The sequence below is a fragment of the Prosopis cineraria genome, unplaced genomic scaffold (assembly GCF_029017545.1).
Source record: "Prosopis cineraria cultivar Desert tree isolate PC_DT_omini unplaced genomic scaffold, ASM2901754v1 PC547, whole genome shotgun sequence".
Lineage (NCBI taxonomy): Eukaryota > Viridiplantae > Streptophyta > Magnoliopsida > Fabales > Fabaceae > Prosopis > Prosopis cineraria.
The window spans coordinates 25,577-45,848 of record NW_026555872.1 but is presented as its reverse complement, the minus strand read 5'-3'; the positions used below and the strand labels follow the sequence as shown (position 1 = coordinate 45,848).

Below are 20,272 nucleotides of genomic sequence, written 5' to 3'. Positions count from 1 at the left end.
TTTCGAGGCCTCTTCACAGTCATATCACGTTTGTCTTTCTGCCGAAAACCTTCCCGAAAGCATGTGAACCTCCTAGATGCGACAGCACCATCAATTTTACTTCTATTTACATAATCTTTCCGAACACTGAAAACCTACACGTCCAGCATATGTATTATAAAAGTCATATGCATGATCTTCTGAGTCAAATCCCATTCCAAGTTTTGGTACCCCATCCAACACAGAATTATTAGACAAGTTAGATTCAAACTGCTTGAGCAAAACTCAATCTTCTCTGTGATGGTAACATATAAGCCGTACAGGGTGTTGCAAACTCATGATTGTGCCCTGCTTCAAAATGAGTGACATGAAACTTGCCATTAGGCTGACGAGCAATAGTCATATGCGCCAGGCATCCAGTCCTTGTTTCCAGATGGGATTTCCTTACATTGGCACTATGTTTATTAGGCCCATAACCCTGTCTATAGCAAGTGTATCTTCTAGATACCACCGCACCATTCACCCTACTTTTGTTGACAAAATCTTTTCTTATGCTGAAACCTTTCAAAAACAGCATACCTGCTATAATACTTGTAAGCATGGTCTTCTGAATCAAACTCCATGCCAATTTTTGGTATCATGCACAGCTCCTCCTCAGCTGTTATGACATTACTGTTACTTGACACATCAACAGAAGAAATGTTGAATTCCTGAGACAGATTTCCATTTGCAGCATCAATCTGAAAATTGTTATCACAAGAAATGCTTGAATTCAGACAATCATCATTTTTCCCATATGAGTTTGGTCAACAGGACCAATATTTGGGCTTGCGCGCTCATTCTCAGTATCAAAGACCATGTCACAATCTGCAATTGAAGAAGCCCTGGGGCTTTGACTCTGCTGTCCGGTGTCAGTTGCTGCTCCAGATGTTTGACCTTCATTTTGCACATCATATTCTGGTGGATGGCTTTTTATATCAGGTTCTATACCCTCCATGGACCTTTATGTAAACATAACCACAAAAAAAGTAAGGGAAGAAATGTGCTGTAGCTGCAGAAGATGCAGATTCATATAAGGATGATTGGAGACATTGTCAAACTTATCAGAAAGAAAAAAAGCAGGGATAATAGTACATAAGTTTCACTTCCATGCTCTATTACTCCAGATGATAGTATCATACTAGTAAATAAAATCTGCGCCATATATGTAATTTTTACTAATTCGTTACTCTAACGAGCTAACCATGCGCTTTTCAAAATTCCTCATGAATCATAATTATTAGCATGTAAATATAATTACCCTAACACCCAGCCAGGTCTAACCCATAATCGCTCTTGAACTCCTTATCTTTTGTAGAGGAATCACGAAAGGGCTAGACTTATGTTTCAGCAGGAGAAAGATTAAAAAAAAAAATAAAGCTAATTAATACAGTATGAATACATGGTCCTGTCAGGATATGTCCTAGCGTCCTAAATGTCTCACGGTTAACAATTATCTAGACGTCGACTGTACGAAGAATGCACACAACGCAAATCAAAGGGAACCATACTGCGGTCAACAATGCTGACCTTCAGAATTGGAGCTAGAATCTCAACCACTGGAAGTCTATGGATGTAGGAAGGAAAACGGACCCCAATACGAGATAGAACCCATCTGAAAGCCAATGGTGCCAAAAGGAAACATTTTTAATTGTTGCGTTATCTTCAAACAATTATATAGAGCCCAATAAACAGTTCAGAACATGAATTTTACAATGGCATCAGAAAACTCCAATAATACAGAACGTAGGGGAACAAAAGCTGGTGAGATTTGGGCAGGGAATGAACCATAGTTAGCACAGGATTTACAAAGGTACCTGTGTTGATCATGATAAGAATTGAGAAGCACGTAAGAGACAGTGAGATTAGAACTACAAAGAGGGGAGGGGCGGGGCGGATTACGCTGCGACGGCAGCAGGGAGGATGTATGCCCAAAGATGATCTACCAAGGGGACAGGTATAGGCAGAGCAATCGGAAGTACTGTAGCATTTTAGGGCTCCAGAACCAGTTCGCTTAGAGGAAGTGCAGTGGAAGTGAAAATCGCGTTTTTTCCGTCAACGTTTCATGTTTTTCTCACGGACATGAATTATTTACATTAATAATAATTTAATTTAATATATTAATATATCTTATAAAAATTAAATACATAAATATCAATATCTATATTAAATATTGCACATATGATTTATTTTTTTATTTTTTATAAAACATTTTTTAATTTTTATATTTATATTTATCCTTTTGTCCCTACCCATTGTTGATGAAGTTATTAAACATTAGAGTATTTTATTTATAAAATATGTTTATTTAATAGCAGGGAGGTTAGAAGTTTATTGAATTTTTAAACATAATTAATAAAATTTAATATTTTTTCTCAATTCCAACAAAAATATGTTAAAAGTGACATATAATAAAATGGTGAGAATAAACAATTGTTATCCAGCTTATAAAAGTATAAACAACCTGGCAAACTTGATTTTTGGAAACACAGTCAGTGTCTATCAATTTTGATGAGCACCATGCCCTCATCACTCTTGTGAGGTGATCTGTGCCTTTTATTTATCTTCAAAGGATTTTTACTGTTGATTTAAAATTATTTTTTAAAATTTTAATATTATATTTATAAAAATAAAATATATAAAAATTATAATATTAAATATGAACTGTTTTTTATATAATTAGAAAATAACTATTGTAATACTCATCCCTTGATAAAATCTAGATAGTCCCAATTTAAGCTTTTTACTTTTATTTTATATTTATTAAAATAAAATATTGTAAAAAACATAAAAATCTTTAATAATTTATTTGTCACTAATTTGATCAGTACAGATTTAATTAGATGATTTAATTTAATGTTATTTTTTAATAATTTTTATAAATTAACTATCTAAATATACTTTGAATAATATATATAAAAATTGAAAGGTTAATTTAATATTAAAATTTTATATTTTAATTAAATAATTATCTAAATATACTTTGAGTAGTTCATATTTAATATTATAATTTTTTATAATTTTTATTTTAATAAATTTAATATAAAAATATTTTTAAAATACTTTTAAGTCAACGGCACATATGATTTGAGAAACAATGAAGGGCCCAAATCACTTGCTTTCTACCCATTATGTTCTCCCTCCATTGTGCCTTCCCTGAATATATGAATCGCTCACATTAAATTTAAAAAATAATAATAAATTTTTTTAAAATTATATAAATGATAATTTAATCTTTTAAATTTAATAAAGTTCTTAAAAAATTCTTTGTTAATAATATTTTTAGTGAGAAGATAATTTTACCCTCATTGAAAATAATAAAATTTTAGTTATAATTTTATTCTGTATGTCATGAAAATTGAATAAGAATTCACATCAATTGTAATTTCAATTATTAAAAAACAAACAGCAATCACAATTTTTTTTTAAAAAATAAAAATTTTGTTCTATAATTCACAATAATTGAACAAAAAATTACAATTTAACAAGTATAATTTTTATTATTGAAAAATAAGTTTTTAAAATAATAAATCTCATTCACAACTTTTGTTTGAAGAATAAAATTTTTTTTCAAAAAATTATAAGAATTAAACAAGAAATTAAAAATTATCGATAAGGGTAAAATAATCTTTCTAATTTAAAAATTATTAACAAAAAAATTCTAGGAGACTTCATTAAAATTATGATATTTTGGAAGATCATATTGTCATTTACATCATTCGAAGGGATTTTATTATCATTTTTTATAAATTTTAACTATAAAATTAACATGTAATTTTAAAATCTATTAAATATAAATTATCAAATTTAATCTAATAGCTTGAATTTAATCTAATATAAAATGTAGAGAAAAATAAAATGAGAAAAATAAGTGAGAGCAAGATAAGATTTTGACGTGGAAAGATAAGAAAAAAGTCTTTCCATTTATTTTATTTCATACTCTTTTCAATATTTATTATAAGATGTTTTTAATTATGTCATTGGAACTAAGCAATAATAATTAACTAATTATACATATATTAAATTGATTTTTATTACTTCTATAAAAAAATAAGGAGATAAATACACGGTATATAATGATGGATCATAAAATTAAATTTATAATAAAAGTGAAATTAAAAACAATAAATAATATTTTATATCTTATATTAATAATTAATATTTTTTAAATGTACCATATAATAAAAATTCAAGAGGGAGGTGGTATGTGTGTACAAGAGTATTGAGGTAGACATCTTTTTAGTTACATTGCTTCAGCATTAGCATTGCGATGTACATTCTCCAAGGTTAATGAATCCAAGTGTATCTGACCCATGTAATGTTCATACATTTAATAACATTGATTCATGAAAGGGGATAGAATGAATCCTCTGAATTTTAAGATACCATGAATGTATTATAACAAATACTCTAATTTTGACCAGACAATTTAAAAAAAAAAAGAGTACAGATTATTGTTAATAACTAATTGCTAAAACGTGTACAGGCATACAAATAATTACTGTATAATTTTTTATAAGACTCCCACTTTACAACCCAAAACCATATACTAAAAATTGAATGTGAAAGAAAAGTAGTAGAAAAAATAAAAAGAAAAAACTGCATCAAACTCTAAAATTATATAGTTTTAAAAATTAATTAATAACTCATTTGATCTCTTATGATAAGGACCATCAATTTTTTACGGGAGAAATCTTGTAATAAGTTCCTAATAGAGTATGACTACTCTTTTTTCTTTTTAAAAAATTAATTACTTGATTCTTGTAGTTTTGACTTTGTTATAATTCAATCCCTAAATTTTAATTTGTTATAATTCAATTTTTAAACTTTGCCTCTTATAAATAAGTCTATATAGTTTCAAACATTTAAATATTGGTCTTTATATTTAAAAAATAAAATTACAAAGATTAATAATATTTTAAAATTTTAATTTAAGTAATTTAAAATAATAATAATAAAGTTTAACATAATTTTAATCTTTGTAATTTTATTTTTTAAGATACAAGGATTAATATTTAAATATTAAAAATATAAGGAATCGAGTTGTAATAATTAAAGTATGGGAATTGAATTACAATTGAGTCAAAACTTTATAAATTAAATTATAAGGAATCAAAATTTAGAAATTAAATTATAATTTATAAAAATTAAATAATAAATCTTTCCTTTGTTTTATTCCACCGCTCGATATCTTGAAAATTTTGGGAGAATTATCACAACTCATCCAAACTAATATGAAATCCACTTATGTGGGACTGTTATTACCAACAATTGCCTTATAAGTATGTTGAGAATGCTTCTGACATATTTATTTAACATGAATATTTATTATAAAACTTGAATTCAAGATCCATTATAAATTGGTTCAATTTTTTTGATTAATTGAACTAAGTGCTCCTCAATAAAGTATGACTACTCTTAATTATTTGCAACATGCACGTCCATGAATTTAAATTATTTAAAATGGAAAATGTTATGCGCCAAAATTGCCTTATTAGGTCAACCAAGTGCTGATATGCAATCTTGGCCAAAAAAAAGTGTCAATCTGCATTAAAAGTACAGATAAAATTCCTGTAAGCATTTTATTGGAGAGACAATTTCTATCTCACTCGTTGCAGGCAGTAATTCGCGAAAGTAGGCACAATCTTTCACTCCTTATCAAGCATCTATTAAGATATCAATTGTAATATTGTTCTTATATAGACAAATCAACTCTGCAAAGAGCGTGCATTAAAAGTACCATATCAAATTTCCAGGTTAAAAAATAGTACTGGATCAAATAATCAAGAATATATTTTTTTTTCAAATTTTTTAATAAATATAATTACAGGGCAGTTTGGAAATTCCTCTACATGTAGATGAACTAAAAACAGACTTAAAAGAATGAAAATTACTGCAATCTTGCGGGAAATTTAAAACAGACTTAACAGAATGAAAATTAATCCAATCTTAAGGCAAATTTTACAAAGTCTAGTTTACGCCTCTTGCGGCAAAGCCTGATCCGAAGATTTAGGCGAATCCTTTATGTGCTGATCAGTTAAAAAATCTGTTGAAGCCGGGCAGATGAGCGGCTCCCTGATTTTTTCATTATCTCTGTGAGAAGCACCAGCTTTCTTCCCAGGATACAGTACATAATGTTGAAACAGAAGCACAGAATCATAGAATATTGTTACATGCATAGATGGTTACACAGTGTTCATCACCTAATGTGAAAATATTTCCAATGCTTAATAAATCAGTCTTTTAAGAGATGGACAGAGTGGAGTCAGAATTTTGAGCTGTCATACCAAGGATATAAATACTTTCCCAACGTTTCCAAAGAAGTTAACCCATGAACCTGCAAACATAGGTAGAATCAGCAATTACCCTGAGAGAAGTAAAGTGATGGGGAAAGACTTAATACAGTATCAATGATTGACTTTTGAGGAACCTTGATCTATAGATTGGACGGCCATTTGTGAGTAATTGAAAATTCCACCAGAAAAATCAAGCAAAACCCCGCCAATGCTGAATCCATCTGTACTCTTCCTCAAGAAGTTCATGAATGCCTACATTTCACAACGAAACCATCTTCATAAAACGTAAACGTATAGCTAACCAATGAAGCAGCAAAATGTAGGAACTGTGAACCAAAATAGGGAGGCAAGGAAAGCATCCTGACCTGGGGCATGTATTTGATTAGGGTCATACATACTTGAATTGAGCTGCATTATAATTGATCAGGGTCAGTTCTCATTCTTATAAAAGAAGAGAATGACAATGGAGCTGAACTTACTTAAAGATGGAGATGAGCCAAAGCCAAGAGTTGTCATGTAAAGCTATGAAAAAACAAATTGCAGCAATGAACAATACCACGGAGACTATTCCAATGGCATACATGGAGAATTTCTGACTTCCACGCTGCAGACAGTGACATTGAATCTCATGAAGAATTCACAAAACGTATTCGGTGGGTTAAAAGAAAGAGCAGAGGAGAATGTCTAAGTCTGAAAATTCTTACTTCATATATTACAACCTGGGACAGCACAATCGAGGTCATTATAGCTGAATGAGTAGAGAAAGCAACATCATTAGCAGCCACAGGAATCATCTGAAATTACACACACACACACACACAGTGAGAGAGTAATTAAAAAGCAACATAGCTGATTCTCAGGAATATAATGGGGAGCAGAAACCTGTTCAAAACCATATTTCTCGAAGTGTTTCTGAATGACAGAGCTGAAGTAGAGGGAAGCATTGTGGATGAGATAGGACAAGTGCTTTGTTAAGTTGAGTATCTCGTAATCAAGGTTTAAGCCCACCACACTGTGTTCCATACCCCAACCAACGAAAAGCGCATTTGAATAAGAATCAAGAAGAACAGAAATCAGGGGGGGGGGGCAAGAAGCTCGTGAAAATTACGGTACCTTTTCCGACGAAAGTTCAACACGATCTGAGGGTAACAACTGATGGCCCAGGAAAAGAAAGTAGACCAACCCAGTACTTGGTACAAGACTTTAAGATGAATTGAATTCCAGGAAGCCATTTCTCTATCGGTGTCTCAGATTCTCTCAAGAAATTTGGGGTGTGAAACACAGTTGCCTTCTTCTTCTTCTTCTTTTTTTTTTTTTAGCGAAGTGAAACACAGTTGTCTTGATCCCAAATGTTGGCAGGACCTTCCAATCTGTGTTTCAAATGGGAATTTCAATCACTGTCTTCTTTCCAAATGTTTCGTAGACGGAACCTTCAAACTTGGGGTTGAGAAATTTAGCAAGCAAGCAAGCATGCCTTTTTATATTTTTTAGCTTCTCTAAATTGTGAAATCGACCTCCAATAAAGTACAGAGACGCTACTGGGGGAAGATTCAATCCTCCAATTCCACCAACCTCTCCAATAAATAGACATTTTGTGGCAATTATGAAGGGATTTGACCCGTGCGTGTTATCCACTATAATCTCCTCTTTGCCACCCATGTTACATCCAAAAGTCGCATGATCATGAACAGTAATTGAACAGTGAACTGCCCAAAATGCCCAGCATTTTGCATCCAAATGCGCTCCTTACAATGACCAAAGCAACTGCGGCTTAGTTCTCAATGACGCAACAAACGATAGACTAACGGACATCCTTTATTAACCATTCCATTAATCAAAAACTCCAACATTTTTTTTAAATACTACTATTATATTTAAAAATACTTCTTACATTTCTATAAAAAATTTATTACAAATTATGTTTCTGAAATGACAAATACTTATGATAAAAAAGTGACGCATAAAAGTTTAAATTTTTCACATTAATTTTTATTCTAAATTTATATGAATATTAAGAACATATACGTCTCCAAAATTATTCACTTAAAAATAATTTTACTTAAAAAATTAACAATATTGAATTATAAAATTTTTAAAACATCTTGGCTATCACTCTAATACTATATCTAAACTGTTGCACATTGTAGAAGGTCTTCAACTTCATTTGAATACAAAATTGACGGAAATTAATATACTTATTAATTCTATGATTGCCTTCCGCTATCAAACATAATTTCTTTAATGGTCATCCTCTATCGAAAATTAACATTAGGAAGTTTGTAATGAAACATTGAATAGTCACCTTTAAGCATATTTTTAGATAAACTAATAAATGCACAGATATATTCACATGCCAAGCATCTCAAGATAATTTTGATCTTACTATTTTTAATGAATCGCATATAGAATGGAGAATCCTCTTGAATTCTAACATGATCTAATTTTTATAATAAAAAAATGAACAATATTCCATACAAACATTTCACATTTTAATACTTTCTACGAATTACATACAATTTTCTTCACAGTCTTTTATAATTGACTTTGTCAGATATCAACCATCATCTTTAATGATCATTGAAGAACAAACTTTCAATTTGATTTGCAATATAACATGTACCATCTCAATACAACAATAATTTTTTTTTCGTATGGACACCACTATGGCGACACAATGACATCAATAAATTAATTTATCATTCATGATCAAGCCAAATGGACATAGATCTTTCAAACTTCAACAAATTTACAATTCAAAGTCACAAATAACAAGAATTTACTGTGCAACGGATGGGGCATAACGTCCAGTTTTACATCAAAAAGTCATATAACTATGAATAGTGGACTACCCAAAATGCCCCTAATAAAAGTTGTATATCCATGAACCATACTTGAACGATGAATTGCAAAAAATGCCCTAAGTTTTGTTTCTCTATCAGAATGCTATGTCCTTGACTTGAACAATGAATTGCCAAAAATACTCTTTAATTTCCTTTCTTTGGGAATCGAAACTAGCAGGTGGAGCTTTTTAAATTTTTGCTCTTCTGTGTGCCAGGGTTCATACTCATTCATTTATGAGCTTCAAGCTTTTGTTTCCAGTAATCTAACCTTGATCATCTAACCTCCTTTCAGGACCTTTACTTCCTTTACTTGTTGGTCTGTATGGGAATCCATTCTTGGTTTCCTCTCTCCCTCTTGATTATGTCTCCTATTGTTCTTCCTTCCTCTCTGCAATCCCATTTTGGAGTAGGTAATATTGGTATGGCACATAAGGCATTAGAGGGGTTACTTATATTATATCACTAAAATTTTAATAGTAAAATGCATCCATAATTACTTACTAAGACCAAGCTTTTCTATAAGGCATTTGGCCAAAGAAGAAGACGACGATGACTAAGGAACCATCGATAATGGTACCTATTGTCAAAATTCCTCAAATGGCGGTGACAGCGATAGAGTAGCCTTCGTAGCAACTCATCCTTCACTCTACAACAAATCTTTGTTCAACCTTTCATGACCTTGCCGAATCAAGTAGCTTAATCTACAACAAATCTTTGTTCAACCTTTCATGACCTTGCCGAATCAAGTAGCTAAACCTGTTAAGATTGTCGTTGCATCTGGGATCTCTACTTTTGACTTCTAGTGCCTACGCTTTAAACCATTTGATTGTGGCCTATTTGAAAATAACATATTAGACCTTTAAGGATGGCACACAAGATAGAGACAGAGTTGACTCTTTATTAGTGGTTTTATGGTTATGTCAATTTTTAGTTTCTAATCGGTCCATGGAACCTATAATTTTATCACCGACGGAGCTTTTTCTCTTGAATTGCATTGCCTATACTTTGTTAGGTGTAAAAGGGAACTTGATCTAATAGGATGAACAAGCCCTGAAAGCTCTTTTGTATAGAGAAAGTAGAAGTTGCTGGCCCTTTGGGTGGAAAATTTTCCATTATCAAGAAATCACCATCGCCGACATCAATGCTTCTTGTATTCTTTGATTTTTTTTTATAATTTGATTACACAATTATATCAAGAATTATTTGTTTTAATTCTATTTTACGAGCTTAAATTTACAAAACGACTTCATTGAGGTGTGATAAAAAAAATTAATAGTTTGATTGATCTAATTAGGAATGATAAAAAAAAAACTTGGCATCTAGGATTAATTCTAATGATTTTACTTCGAAAAAAAAATCATTATACTCCCCATAAAGACCATCAGTTCTAGAAAAATTGAATATTGTCACCATATTGACAATTTAATATGTCCTAGTAAAAGTTGATATCCTATAAAGTGAGGGGTACTGTGGTTAATGACAAGGGTCATTTTTACTTCTTAATTGTGCACGAAAGGCTGCAAATGACTTATTTTTATTTTTATCCCCAGAGCATCCATGTTAGGAATGGGGAGTGACCACCTAGGAACGGAAGGAGAGGAGAGATGGGCAAGATTAGTGAAAGTATACCATGCTTAACTCACAAACTTTATATTTAAGTTTATGAGCCCTTCTTCTTTATTATATATTGGTTATTAAGCTCAAATTATTTGATGTGAGACTTCCCATACATGCTTAAATTCACTTACACTTGGATAACCTAACCATCTCCCTATAAGTGTAAATCCACAAGCTCCCTATATTAAAGATGTTCCAACACCAAGTCCCTATTTTTTAAGGCCAACTTAATTTTTAGGCTTCAAATAGTGTAACGTCCATAAATCCTTGTTAAAGCAGGGCCAATTTCATCTTAAGCTTCAAATGTGTGGGCAATAACATGTTCATAAGTCCCAGATAAATCTTAGCTCTGATACCACTTGTTAGGAATGGGGAGCAACCATTATGGAATAAGGAAAGAGGAGAGACAGGAAAGATTAGCTAAAGAACACTACATCTTAACTAAAAACTTTAAGGCTTAAGTTTATGGATCCTTCTTCTTTATCATACATTAGTTATTAAACATAACTTTATCTGATGTAAGACTTCCCACACCTACTTAAGTCCACTCATACTTAGACAACCTAACAATCCATAACGAAACCTATTGTAGAGGATTAATGTGATCATGTTCTACATGTTTATATTGTTCGATTCAATTGGGTTCAGTCGAGAATGATCATAAAATCGACTTTAATAGCCACTACATTGGTGCTACTGTGTGTATGGGACTACTAGCAACGACATGGAGCATGTATAGCATCAAGAAATTGCTCAACGACGCTGTGTAGGGAGCTCATGAAGATTTCACGTTGGCCCTCAAAAATGTCGCCCTCCTCATCTATCTTCTTTATCTTCTCTTTCTTCTGCCATTCTCTCTCTATCAAGTTCATTAACCAAGTGGACATCATCATCAACTCACTCTCTTTCAACTTCATGCTTCTCTCTCTCTTGCTCAAGATGCTTTACTTCAACCAACATTTCTCATGCTTGATTAAACCTAGGGGGATGAATTAGAAGGAAAGAGTGCTTCACTTCTCTCTTATAGAATTGAACTCATGACTTGTAACAAAGTAAAGCCAACATGCTCCCACCAATAAGCCACGAGTTCAATAAGAAGGAGAGAAGGTGAGATAAGGAGAGACGAAGATGAAGAGAGATATATTTATATATTATTAAAATACATAAAAATGGTGGGACCTATTATATAATATTTTATAATAAAAATATTTAAAAAAATTAAATGTGAGGCCCATATAACAGGAAAAGTGTACAACTTAACATCAAGGTCAAGGGCGTGGCTAACAAATTTTCTAAGGTTGAGGGAAAAAATTAATCTCAAGTTAAGTTTAAGATCACTTATAACCTTTTACATATGATTAAGGAATAAAAATGACTCTTAACCCATGATTCAATGATTGTTGTAGCCTTACCTCATATACTTGAAACTTTTTGGTAATAATTAGTAGACAGGAGTTAGTCTAGATAATAGATATAGAGTAGTCTTTTTACAGGTGTATAGAATGGAATGCTACAAATGGTTTTGCATAGAAGTTGCAATTTCATTTAATCATGGTGGTTAGTCCTTCTTCATTGGGGCTTAAATTAAAAGATTCTGACATTGTGCACTATTTTGAGTTTTTTTTCTCTTCTTTTTTTTCCGATGTTCATAATTGTCTCTTAATTATGGAGGATAGACAGAAAGGTTTATGCGTAGAGAATTGAAAGACCACTTATTATATCTTTCAAGAGTCTTCTCATTTGCCTTCCTTACTCTGTTCACTATTGTAAATTGTTAGGTATATAGTAGCATAGTTATGACCATTGGTTATTGCCAACTCTCTGTTGTAGTTTGTTTTTATAGTCCTTTTCATTTTCTTAAATTTCTCTCATTTTAATAGAACAGTGAATGGGAATAACACTTTTTGGAAAATTTGCAAGAGCATAAAAGAAGCAGACTATCGGCAATAATATTCAACATGATATTGTTGTTGTTGGAGGAGGCATGGTTGGCATGGCTATAACTTGTTCATCAACAAGGATGATCCCCTTGATCCAAGAGTTAGCACTGTAACTCTTGCAACGATATCCTTTCTCTAAATTATCTAGTCATATTAAATTTGCAATAGTTGTGGTCTTGATTTTCCATTCTTTGCATTTCATGAACTACATTCATGAGTTCAGTAAAGTTCAGCTTCTTGCTTATAACTTTATTGCCTAGTATTTTTGGAATGTGCACTAATAGTACGCAAGTATAATTGTTTGTTGTATCACTATTTTTGTTATCTATCACATGTTGATCATACTCTAAATAAATCCATGGTATTTTTTTGAGGCATCACGTGTAATACTCCAATGAACTTGGGGTGTAAAATCTTTAGCATATCAAGATATCTTTGCAAATCTTTATGATTCTGTCTGGTCTTCATTTTTATCATGTGCAACTGAAACTTGAAGCGTAATTATTTTACTACTAACCTATTATCTTTCAGGATGTTAGAGATGTTGTGCTCCTCCTCATGCGGATTAATGGGATCTATATTTGGGTATATAGTTTGTTAAATTCGTTTGTTGGCTTAGAATTATGGTGTAATGTCATATTATCTAAAAGGCAATGAGACACTTCTCATTTATTTATTACTAATGTTATCATATTTGATATTTAAAAAAATTAGTTCTTTACAATAGAATTCTTATGTTTAGTTTTATAATTTCTATATATCAATTTTCTTAGTTTCTCATCGTCATCATCATCTTTGAAGTTACTATGCTAATTTCTATAATAAAAAATGCCCATTAAACACTTTCTTTTATAGTCTACGTGATAACTCATTATAGTTTTATAACAATAAGCAATTTACAATGTTATAGGACATGATTACTTATTGTCTAAAAAATATAATATGAATTCTATTGCTAAAATTTTTAAGAGTATAGGTGCTTTATTTACTAGGCATGATTTTTTTTTGGTAAGGGGATGGAGCTATGTTTTTCAAAACATTAAATTACAAACTAATAGTCATTTTTTATTTATATTTATCCTCTTAACACGTCACTAAATTATTATGGTCCAAAGACATTAAATAACTCATTTGATATTTTATCAATAAAATAAGACATTGACCATTATAAGTTCTTCTTTACATGTGATAAGTTTGGTCATATGCAAATGAGTTTATACACAAAAAGGCTTAAAGAAACTAATCCATGACATCGGTAACAAAGCATCATTAAAGACAATCAAAATGAGATATTTGAGAATATTAAAAATGGACTTTTTTTTTTGTGATGCACCTTACATTGATTATTCGTTTATGGTTTGTACTTTTTTCAAAATTTGTTATGATTATGTCATTTACATTTATCATTTAATTGGTTGCATATTAATATAGTCCGGTTAAAGATTGCATACCAAGTAAAAAAAAACTAAATAAATAACTCATAAATATTATTGATTTTGAATACATAGTATGTAATAATAACAATGCTTCACAGTATGGCTTATTTTATAAGAAGTAATTTTAAGAATACACATAAACTAATTTAATTAGATAATATCTTACGCACAAAGATGAATCTAGAAATCTTTCTGTAGGTGTCATAATTGAAATTTTATCTAAATATGAGGGTTGACAATAATTTCTACATTTTTTTACTCATAAAATTTTACTTATTTTAAAAGCAATTTTGGAGCATGGGTTATGGCTCCCTTAAATTTGTCACTGCTCATGCATGCATCTCAGAGGGGGTAGGATACTAGTTTTAATTTTATATGAGATTGGTGCCACATAACAGTGGATAATTCTCCCTTTTCTTTTTCTTTTCTTCTCTTTCTAATTTTGAACCATGAGATTAACATTTGGTTAATTTATATTTGAATATTTGATCTATTATAGAACATTTCTTTTTGTTCTTTTTTTTTTGCATTATTAAACTCTTTAAATTAAATTTCAATATTTTAAATTTAGTTATTTATTTTTATGATTTAATTTTTAATAATAATTTTATAAGGGATTAAATCTGATCGATTTAAATATTGATTTAATTGTTAGAAATAAAAATAAAAATAAGGATAAGAAAGGAATAAAATATAATCTCTTCGACCAACAACTTATGAGGTAAACTAGTAATAAAAATTTCTTGGCGTTTTAGCTATTTGCAGGGATAGCTCTCTAAAAAATGAAAGAAGTAAATATGAAGAAGAAAGTTGTGCACGTTGTCTTTAAAACGTGGGCAGGATTTTTCTTTAAGCTTAATTCACCCCAACCTATATATACCAATCTTTGGATGCTAGTTGGATTGATAGCAAATTTTCTTCGAAATACAATGAAGAGCCCTAGGTATGGTTTGCACTACCAACATTCAAACAAAGACAATAACAGTTTTTACAAAGTAATAATCTAACATTATCTTTGGTGCACTCCAAAAAAAAAAATAAAGGCAATGGGTTTCAATATATAATTTTTTTTTTATGTTTCGAGTGAGCGATGGTGAGGGATATTTATAGATATTGAAGTAGTACATTTTAAGTAATAAAATTCTTCTTAAAAGTTATAGTCGATGTTAGTTCATAATCTTTATATTGTTCATGAATAATCTTATATTAATTCATAAACATTCATATGTTGGTTCATGAACCTACCCAGCTTAATAATTAATATCAACTTAGGGTTATTTATAATAACTTTCCATGAAAGTATAAATCCTTCTAATATGTGGAATTTTCTTGAAATACATTTTCTTTTACCAACTGATACATTTTAATTTCATAACCCTCTAAAGGTGCCTTTAGAATTTAGAAAGACATGATTTTGGTAACTATAACTCTCTGTATAGCTTTTCATAAAAAAATTTTAATTTATAAAGACATGACTTTTAGAAAAGTCATCTCTACTCTTATCACTTTGTAAGTCTCATGTTTTTTATAAAGGTGTCTAAAAGACTAGAATCTTGGAATCAATTATCCTATGTGAACTTGTGCTATTATGCATAGAAAAAAGATATTCCAAAAAAAAAAAGAGAAGGATTTGCCACCAAAATTGAATATGACTTCTCTCACATTACCTAATTTGACCACTCTCCACTTTACTTAATAAGACTCACAATAGGCTTTAATATTGAGCTTTTCTTCACATAGGAAGGGAGCTCAAACCTAACAAAAGTCGGAGGAAAAAACCTATAATTGAATCTAAGGAATAAAAAGTGAGAGGCTAAATTACAGTAAGATCTCAGGAGAATGAATCAATAACATTCATGTCTTCTATAAAAAATTTTAAAAATTGAATAACAAATATTGATATTTACAAACTGGAATTGCGAACAAACATGACCAAGAAATCTGAGAGTAACCAATATGATCATGTTGATAATAATTAGCAAACATTTTTACATAATTATTGATATTAACGATGATGGACTTTTTACATGCTTGGTTAATACAAATGGGCTTTTTTCTATAATACTAAAACTAAAATGTTCATGCACCTTGGATGGTGGATGACTTATCAGGTGTAGTAACAGAAGTATCTTGCTGTGATAAGGGAGTCACCAGTGGTTCTGTGATCTGCTCATCCAACTTGGAAGAATGAGGTCCTTTTGTGTTGGGGTACAGCAAATAGTGCTGCCACATGAACACAAGGTCGAACAACATTGATACCTGCAATTTCTCATATTCCATTCAACAACAACTTGGTAAATAATTGCCATATAGTACAGTTTAGCGTCATGAATGAATATGCTGCAAACTTCAAACGTACTAGGTGTTTTTAAGTTCGGGAAAATTCATACGTACCAAAGAGAGCAAGACTTTTCCAATGTTTCCGTACAAGTTGACCCAAGAATCTGCGATCAGGAACAGAACATCAATCGATTAGTTACAAAAACCATAAGTTGATTATAAAAGTCAAAAAGTTGAAATCGATGTACTTTGATCGATGGACTGCATAATCATTTGAGCGTAGCTTAAGGTTCCTCCAGAAAAATCAAGCAGAACATAACCGATGCTGAATCCTTCCGTGCTCTTCCTCAAATAATTCATCAACGCCTGCGTAACCTTCCATTATTTATTACGTACAATATACCAATATCGCTTTATTTTCCATTTGATTACCACAAAACAAAATAACAACCAATGCTAGCTAACCTGGGGTATATATTTGATGGCCGTCATACACACTTGAATGGAGCTGTAAAAGTCCAAACTCATATCTCATTAGCCCAGCAAATCAAAATTCTCCAAATCACAAATCTTTCTTTGTCAGTTTGCATGGTTATTTAGTAAGTGAAGCGCGATATAACTGGCACGCATATTCATCTCATGCATATAATATAGTATCAGTTTATTTTGATACTCACATCAGAATCTTGTAACTTGCCTGAAGATTGTACAGGAATATCGGAATCAAGTACATAAGCAGAAATGCAGCATTATAATTTTGAAATGTGTGTGTATGTGTGAGAGAGAGAGAGAGAGTTAGACACACGTTAAGATGGAGAGAAACCAGAGCCAAGAGTGAGAAGGCCAGGCCACAAAGCAACAAACGACAACACCCAACCACACCCCACCAACCATAATAATGGTGAATTTCGACAGCGATTGATTTCCTCGCTGCAACACCCCCAAAGAGAATGCAACAGATTAATAATAGGTTGAACCTGTATAATCCGGATTCTTGGACCAGCTAGGATCGATTAAGCTTAAGGTATGTGCTTACGTCGTAAGTTGCTATCTGCAACAGGGTGAGCAGTGTCAAAACGACAAAGTGAAATGATAACGCCACGTCGTTTGCTGCTACTGGTATCATCTGCCCAAATACACACCCCACCATAAGCTCAGTAATCAGTATGTTCAATTCAAATTACTATTATAATCACATTTCTCATCACTCCATGCCAAAGCAATCAAAACCCACATACATTCCCATTTTTTAGCATTTATTTTTAATTCTGGGTGCGTACAACAGGTACAAGTATTAAAAGAACAAATATGCGTTATACTGTGGGTGTGCATATGTTGCAAGTAGGTTGGATGAGTATTAATTACTACTAAAATTAAATTATCATGGTGCTTTTTTTTTTTTTTTAATAAAGAAGATATCGAATTTCATGTTTAAACGACATTGACTCTGGGAAGTCCAACCAGTTTTCCGTGTTCGTTTTTATTTTCTATAACTTACTCAAATTGATTTCACTTAAAAAATCGCAGAGTACTAAAATTTAATTTTTTGCTTCAGTTATTATCAAAAGTCAGTACACCATTTCTAACAGTCAGGCGTGCCTTTGGAAGTTTGGGGTGGGGGGGTAATTTTTTAGCAATTTTTGTTTAGTTCAGCAGGAGGCTAATTATAAGGAAAAATTACACTAAAGTTTCATATAAAAAAATTTATTATCAAGAAACTTCCTAACATTTAAAAATACTCTCAAATTTTAAATTCTGTGCATTTATAATTAAATTAAGGATATTAAAAATTAGACAATGATCATTTACAATTTGCAAACACTTCCCACCCCAAAAACCTCCAAATTAAAAAGGAACAAAATAGGGAAAAGGAAAGAGAGGGAAGAGAGAAAATTTATCACCTCTCTCCTTCAATCTTTCCAAGCAAACAACATTTCCCCTCCCTTTCCCTCAAACGAGTCTAAAAAGAATTAACAAAGCCACTTATCCCTCGCATTTCATTTCCCCATTTGGTTTTTTGAGCATCTGGAAAAGATTAAAAAAGAAAAAAACTCAAAAGTTTAACTCGTGGAAGTTGACTCCTTAAGTTTCAGTTATTTAATTGGTTATGAATGATTAATTTTTTTTTTTAAAAAAAAGATAATAGGAACAAAAGATAATAGGAACAAAACCATGAGGAGCCAACCACTTGTTAGATTATTTTGATTGTTTTAAACAAGGTTCTTCATTTTCTGTTGAAATGAATGGGGAAAAGGCAGGAAACATGTTCAAGGAATGTGAATGAAGAGATGGTGGAAGAAGGGGAAAGACCTGGTGAAATCCATATTTGGAGCGGTACTGGAACTGGACGTCGGGACTGAAGTACAGGCAAGCGTTGTAGATGAAATACACGGCGTGCTTGGTATTGTTCATCAAGGCGTAGTTGAAGTTCAGACCCACCACGCTTTTTAAGAAAGTCGCAACAAACTCGGATCAGAGTTCGAAACAGGAAACTGAATGTGAATGAAGCAGTGATTGGATTCATACCTCTTTCTTCGGAAATTCAAGAACAGCTGGGGGTATAAGCAGCTGGACCAGAATGCGAAGGCCAGCCATCCACACGCGTCGTATGCTCCTTCCAGTATCGCCGACTTCCATGAAACCCCTTCCATCTTCTCTCCCGTACCCTGATTTCAGCTATCACGGCTAAGCCAGGGGTGGGGACGCACCACTTGAAAGTTTTATTAGGTTGGATTATCATGAAAATTTATAATTTTAAATAAATCCTCATCCTTCCTATCTGAAAGACAGGTATTTGTTCGTCAGCCGCTAAAATTAGCCCACTTCATTTTCTCATTTTTTAAAATCAAAATATCCCAACTCTGGTCGAGCCTGGTGGCGTGGGGAGTGGGGACCTTCAACGGATTGGAAACAAATAAAGTGCACTCCATCTTGGATATGTAGCACGTCATAATCTACTCTTACATAGCCAAATCATACTCTTTGTCTTTCAAAGAAATCATGAGGATTTGAGGAAGCGACACCATTGTCATCACCGTCCGATAGTCCTTGAGTTTATCGGTAGCATATCACACCAAGTCACTGCTCTGTTTTTCTTTTCTTAAATTCACATTTCACTCATTAGATCTGAATTCTGTCTGCAGAAAGGGACAGCGTATCTCTTTTATCCACTTGGACGGCTTTCAAAGGTTTCAGTTGAGATGATTCTGTCTTTCATCTGTTTCTTCTCGGCCAAAAGATATGATTCTATCTATCTCCTCAATGTATTTGGAGATGGAGAATGAACACGGGTGATTTGCTTCTGTTCTTGCAGACATCGTTGTTAGTTTTTGTAATTAATATGGTTTCTTATACATACATACATACATACATACATATATATATATATATATATAACACTTGAGAATGAGATGATTTCGATTTTTCATTCAATATTTTTTTAAAAAAAAAAATGCTCCTTGAGTTTCTGAACCCAAAGCCGCTGAGTGGCATCAGCCATCCCCTCATCCTCGATTCCTTTCAAGCCTATGTAGAAGGAGGAAGATACAACGTTCAAAGAAACTAGAAAGTGTGCATTTAAAATCCACAAAAAGCAAGCTTCAATTGAGCCAGGCCGAACAACACAGAATTGAAGCTGGGCCGACAAGAGGGAAGGGGAGGAGGGGACTCCTTGTAAATTACACGGGAACTGCTGATCAAAAAGCACAGCTCTCAAGTCCTCTCTACAGTCAATCCCCACCCTTGTAGCTTGTATTAGTTTCCAACAATATGATGGTGGCCGACTCGTCATCTTGACCTATAAACAGATTCACATCCAACTCAGGCAAATTACATGGCCCCATAAA

The 20,272-nt window shown here is 32.0% G+C and overlaps 2 protein-coding genes and 1 long non-coding RNA gene across 4 annotated transcripts; all 3 read right to left on the bottom strand.

Annotated features, from left to right (window-relative positions):
- Window positions 1-254: 254 nt before the first annotated feature.
- LOC129297521 (uncharacterized) lies at window positions 255-2,049 on the bottom strand. The gene is made up of 3 exons (XR_008590210.1): window positions 1,836-2,049; window positions 1,549-1,633; window positions 255-980 (listed from the first exon to the last, which is right to left on the bottom strand). It is a non-coding gene; the product is annotated as an uncharacterized LOC129297521 (long non-coding RNA).
- Window positions 2,050-5,926: 3,877 nt separating this feature from the next.
- On the bottom strand, window positions 5,927-7,864 carry LOC129297524 (cystinosin homolog). Of its 2 annotated transcripts, none has more exons than XM_054935855.1 (7): window positions 7,428-7,864; window positions 7,197-7,326; window positions 7,034-7,108; window positions 6,794-6,918; window positions 6,680-6,722; window positions 6,449-6,566; window positions 5,927-6,355 (listed from the first exon to the last, which is right to left on the bottom strand). In XM_054935855.1, the coding sequence occupies exons 1-7, from the start codon at window positions 7,544-7,546 to the stop codon at window positions 6,300-6,302; spliced, it is 666 nt and encodes a 221-aa protein (XP_054791830.1). In that variant the 5' UTR covers window positions 7,547-7,864; the 3' UTR covers window positions 5,927-6,299. The 2 variants fall into 2 exon arrangements, with proteins under 2 accessions (XP_054791830.1, XP_054791829.1); XM_054935854.1 differs by having other exon boundaries at window positions 7,019-7,108; window positions 7,428-7,861.
- An 8,123-nt stretch (window positions 7,865-15,987) lies between these two features.
- Window positions 15,988-19,186, bottom strand: LOC129297522 (cystinosin homolog). The gene is made up of 8 exons (XM_054935853.1): window positions 18,954-19,186; window positions 18,738-18,870; window positions 17,464-17,553; window positions 17,233-17,357; window positions 16,893-16,935; window positions 16,676-16,793; window positions 16,542-16,591; window positions 15,988-16,406 (listed from the first exon to the last, which is right to left on the bottom strand). The coding sequence occupies exons 1-8, from the start codon at window positions 19,076-19,078 to the stop codon at window positions 16,227-16,229; spliced, it is 864 nt and encodes a 287-aa protein (XP_054791828.1). The 5' UTR covers window positions 19,079-19,186; the 3' UTR covers window positions 15,988-16,226.
- Between the last annotated feature and the right edge of the window lie 1,086 nt (window positions 19,187-20,272).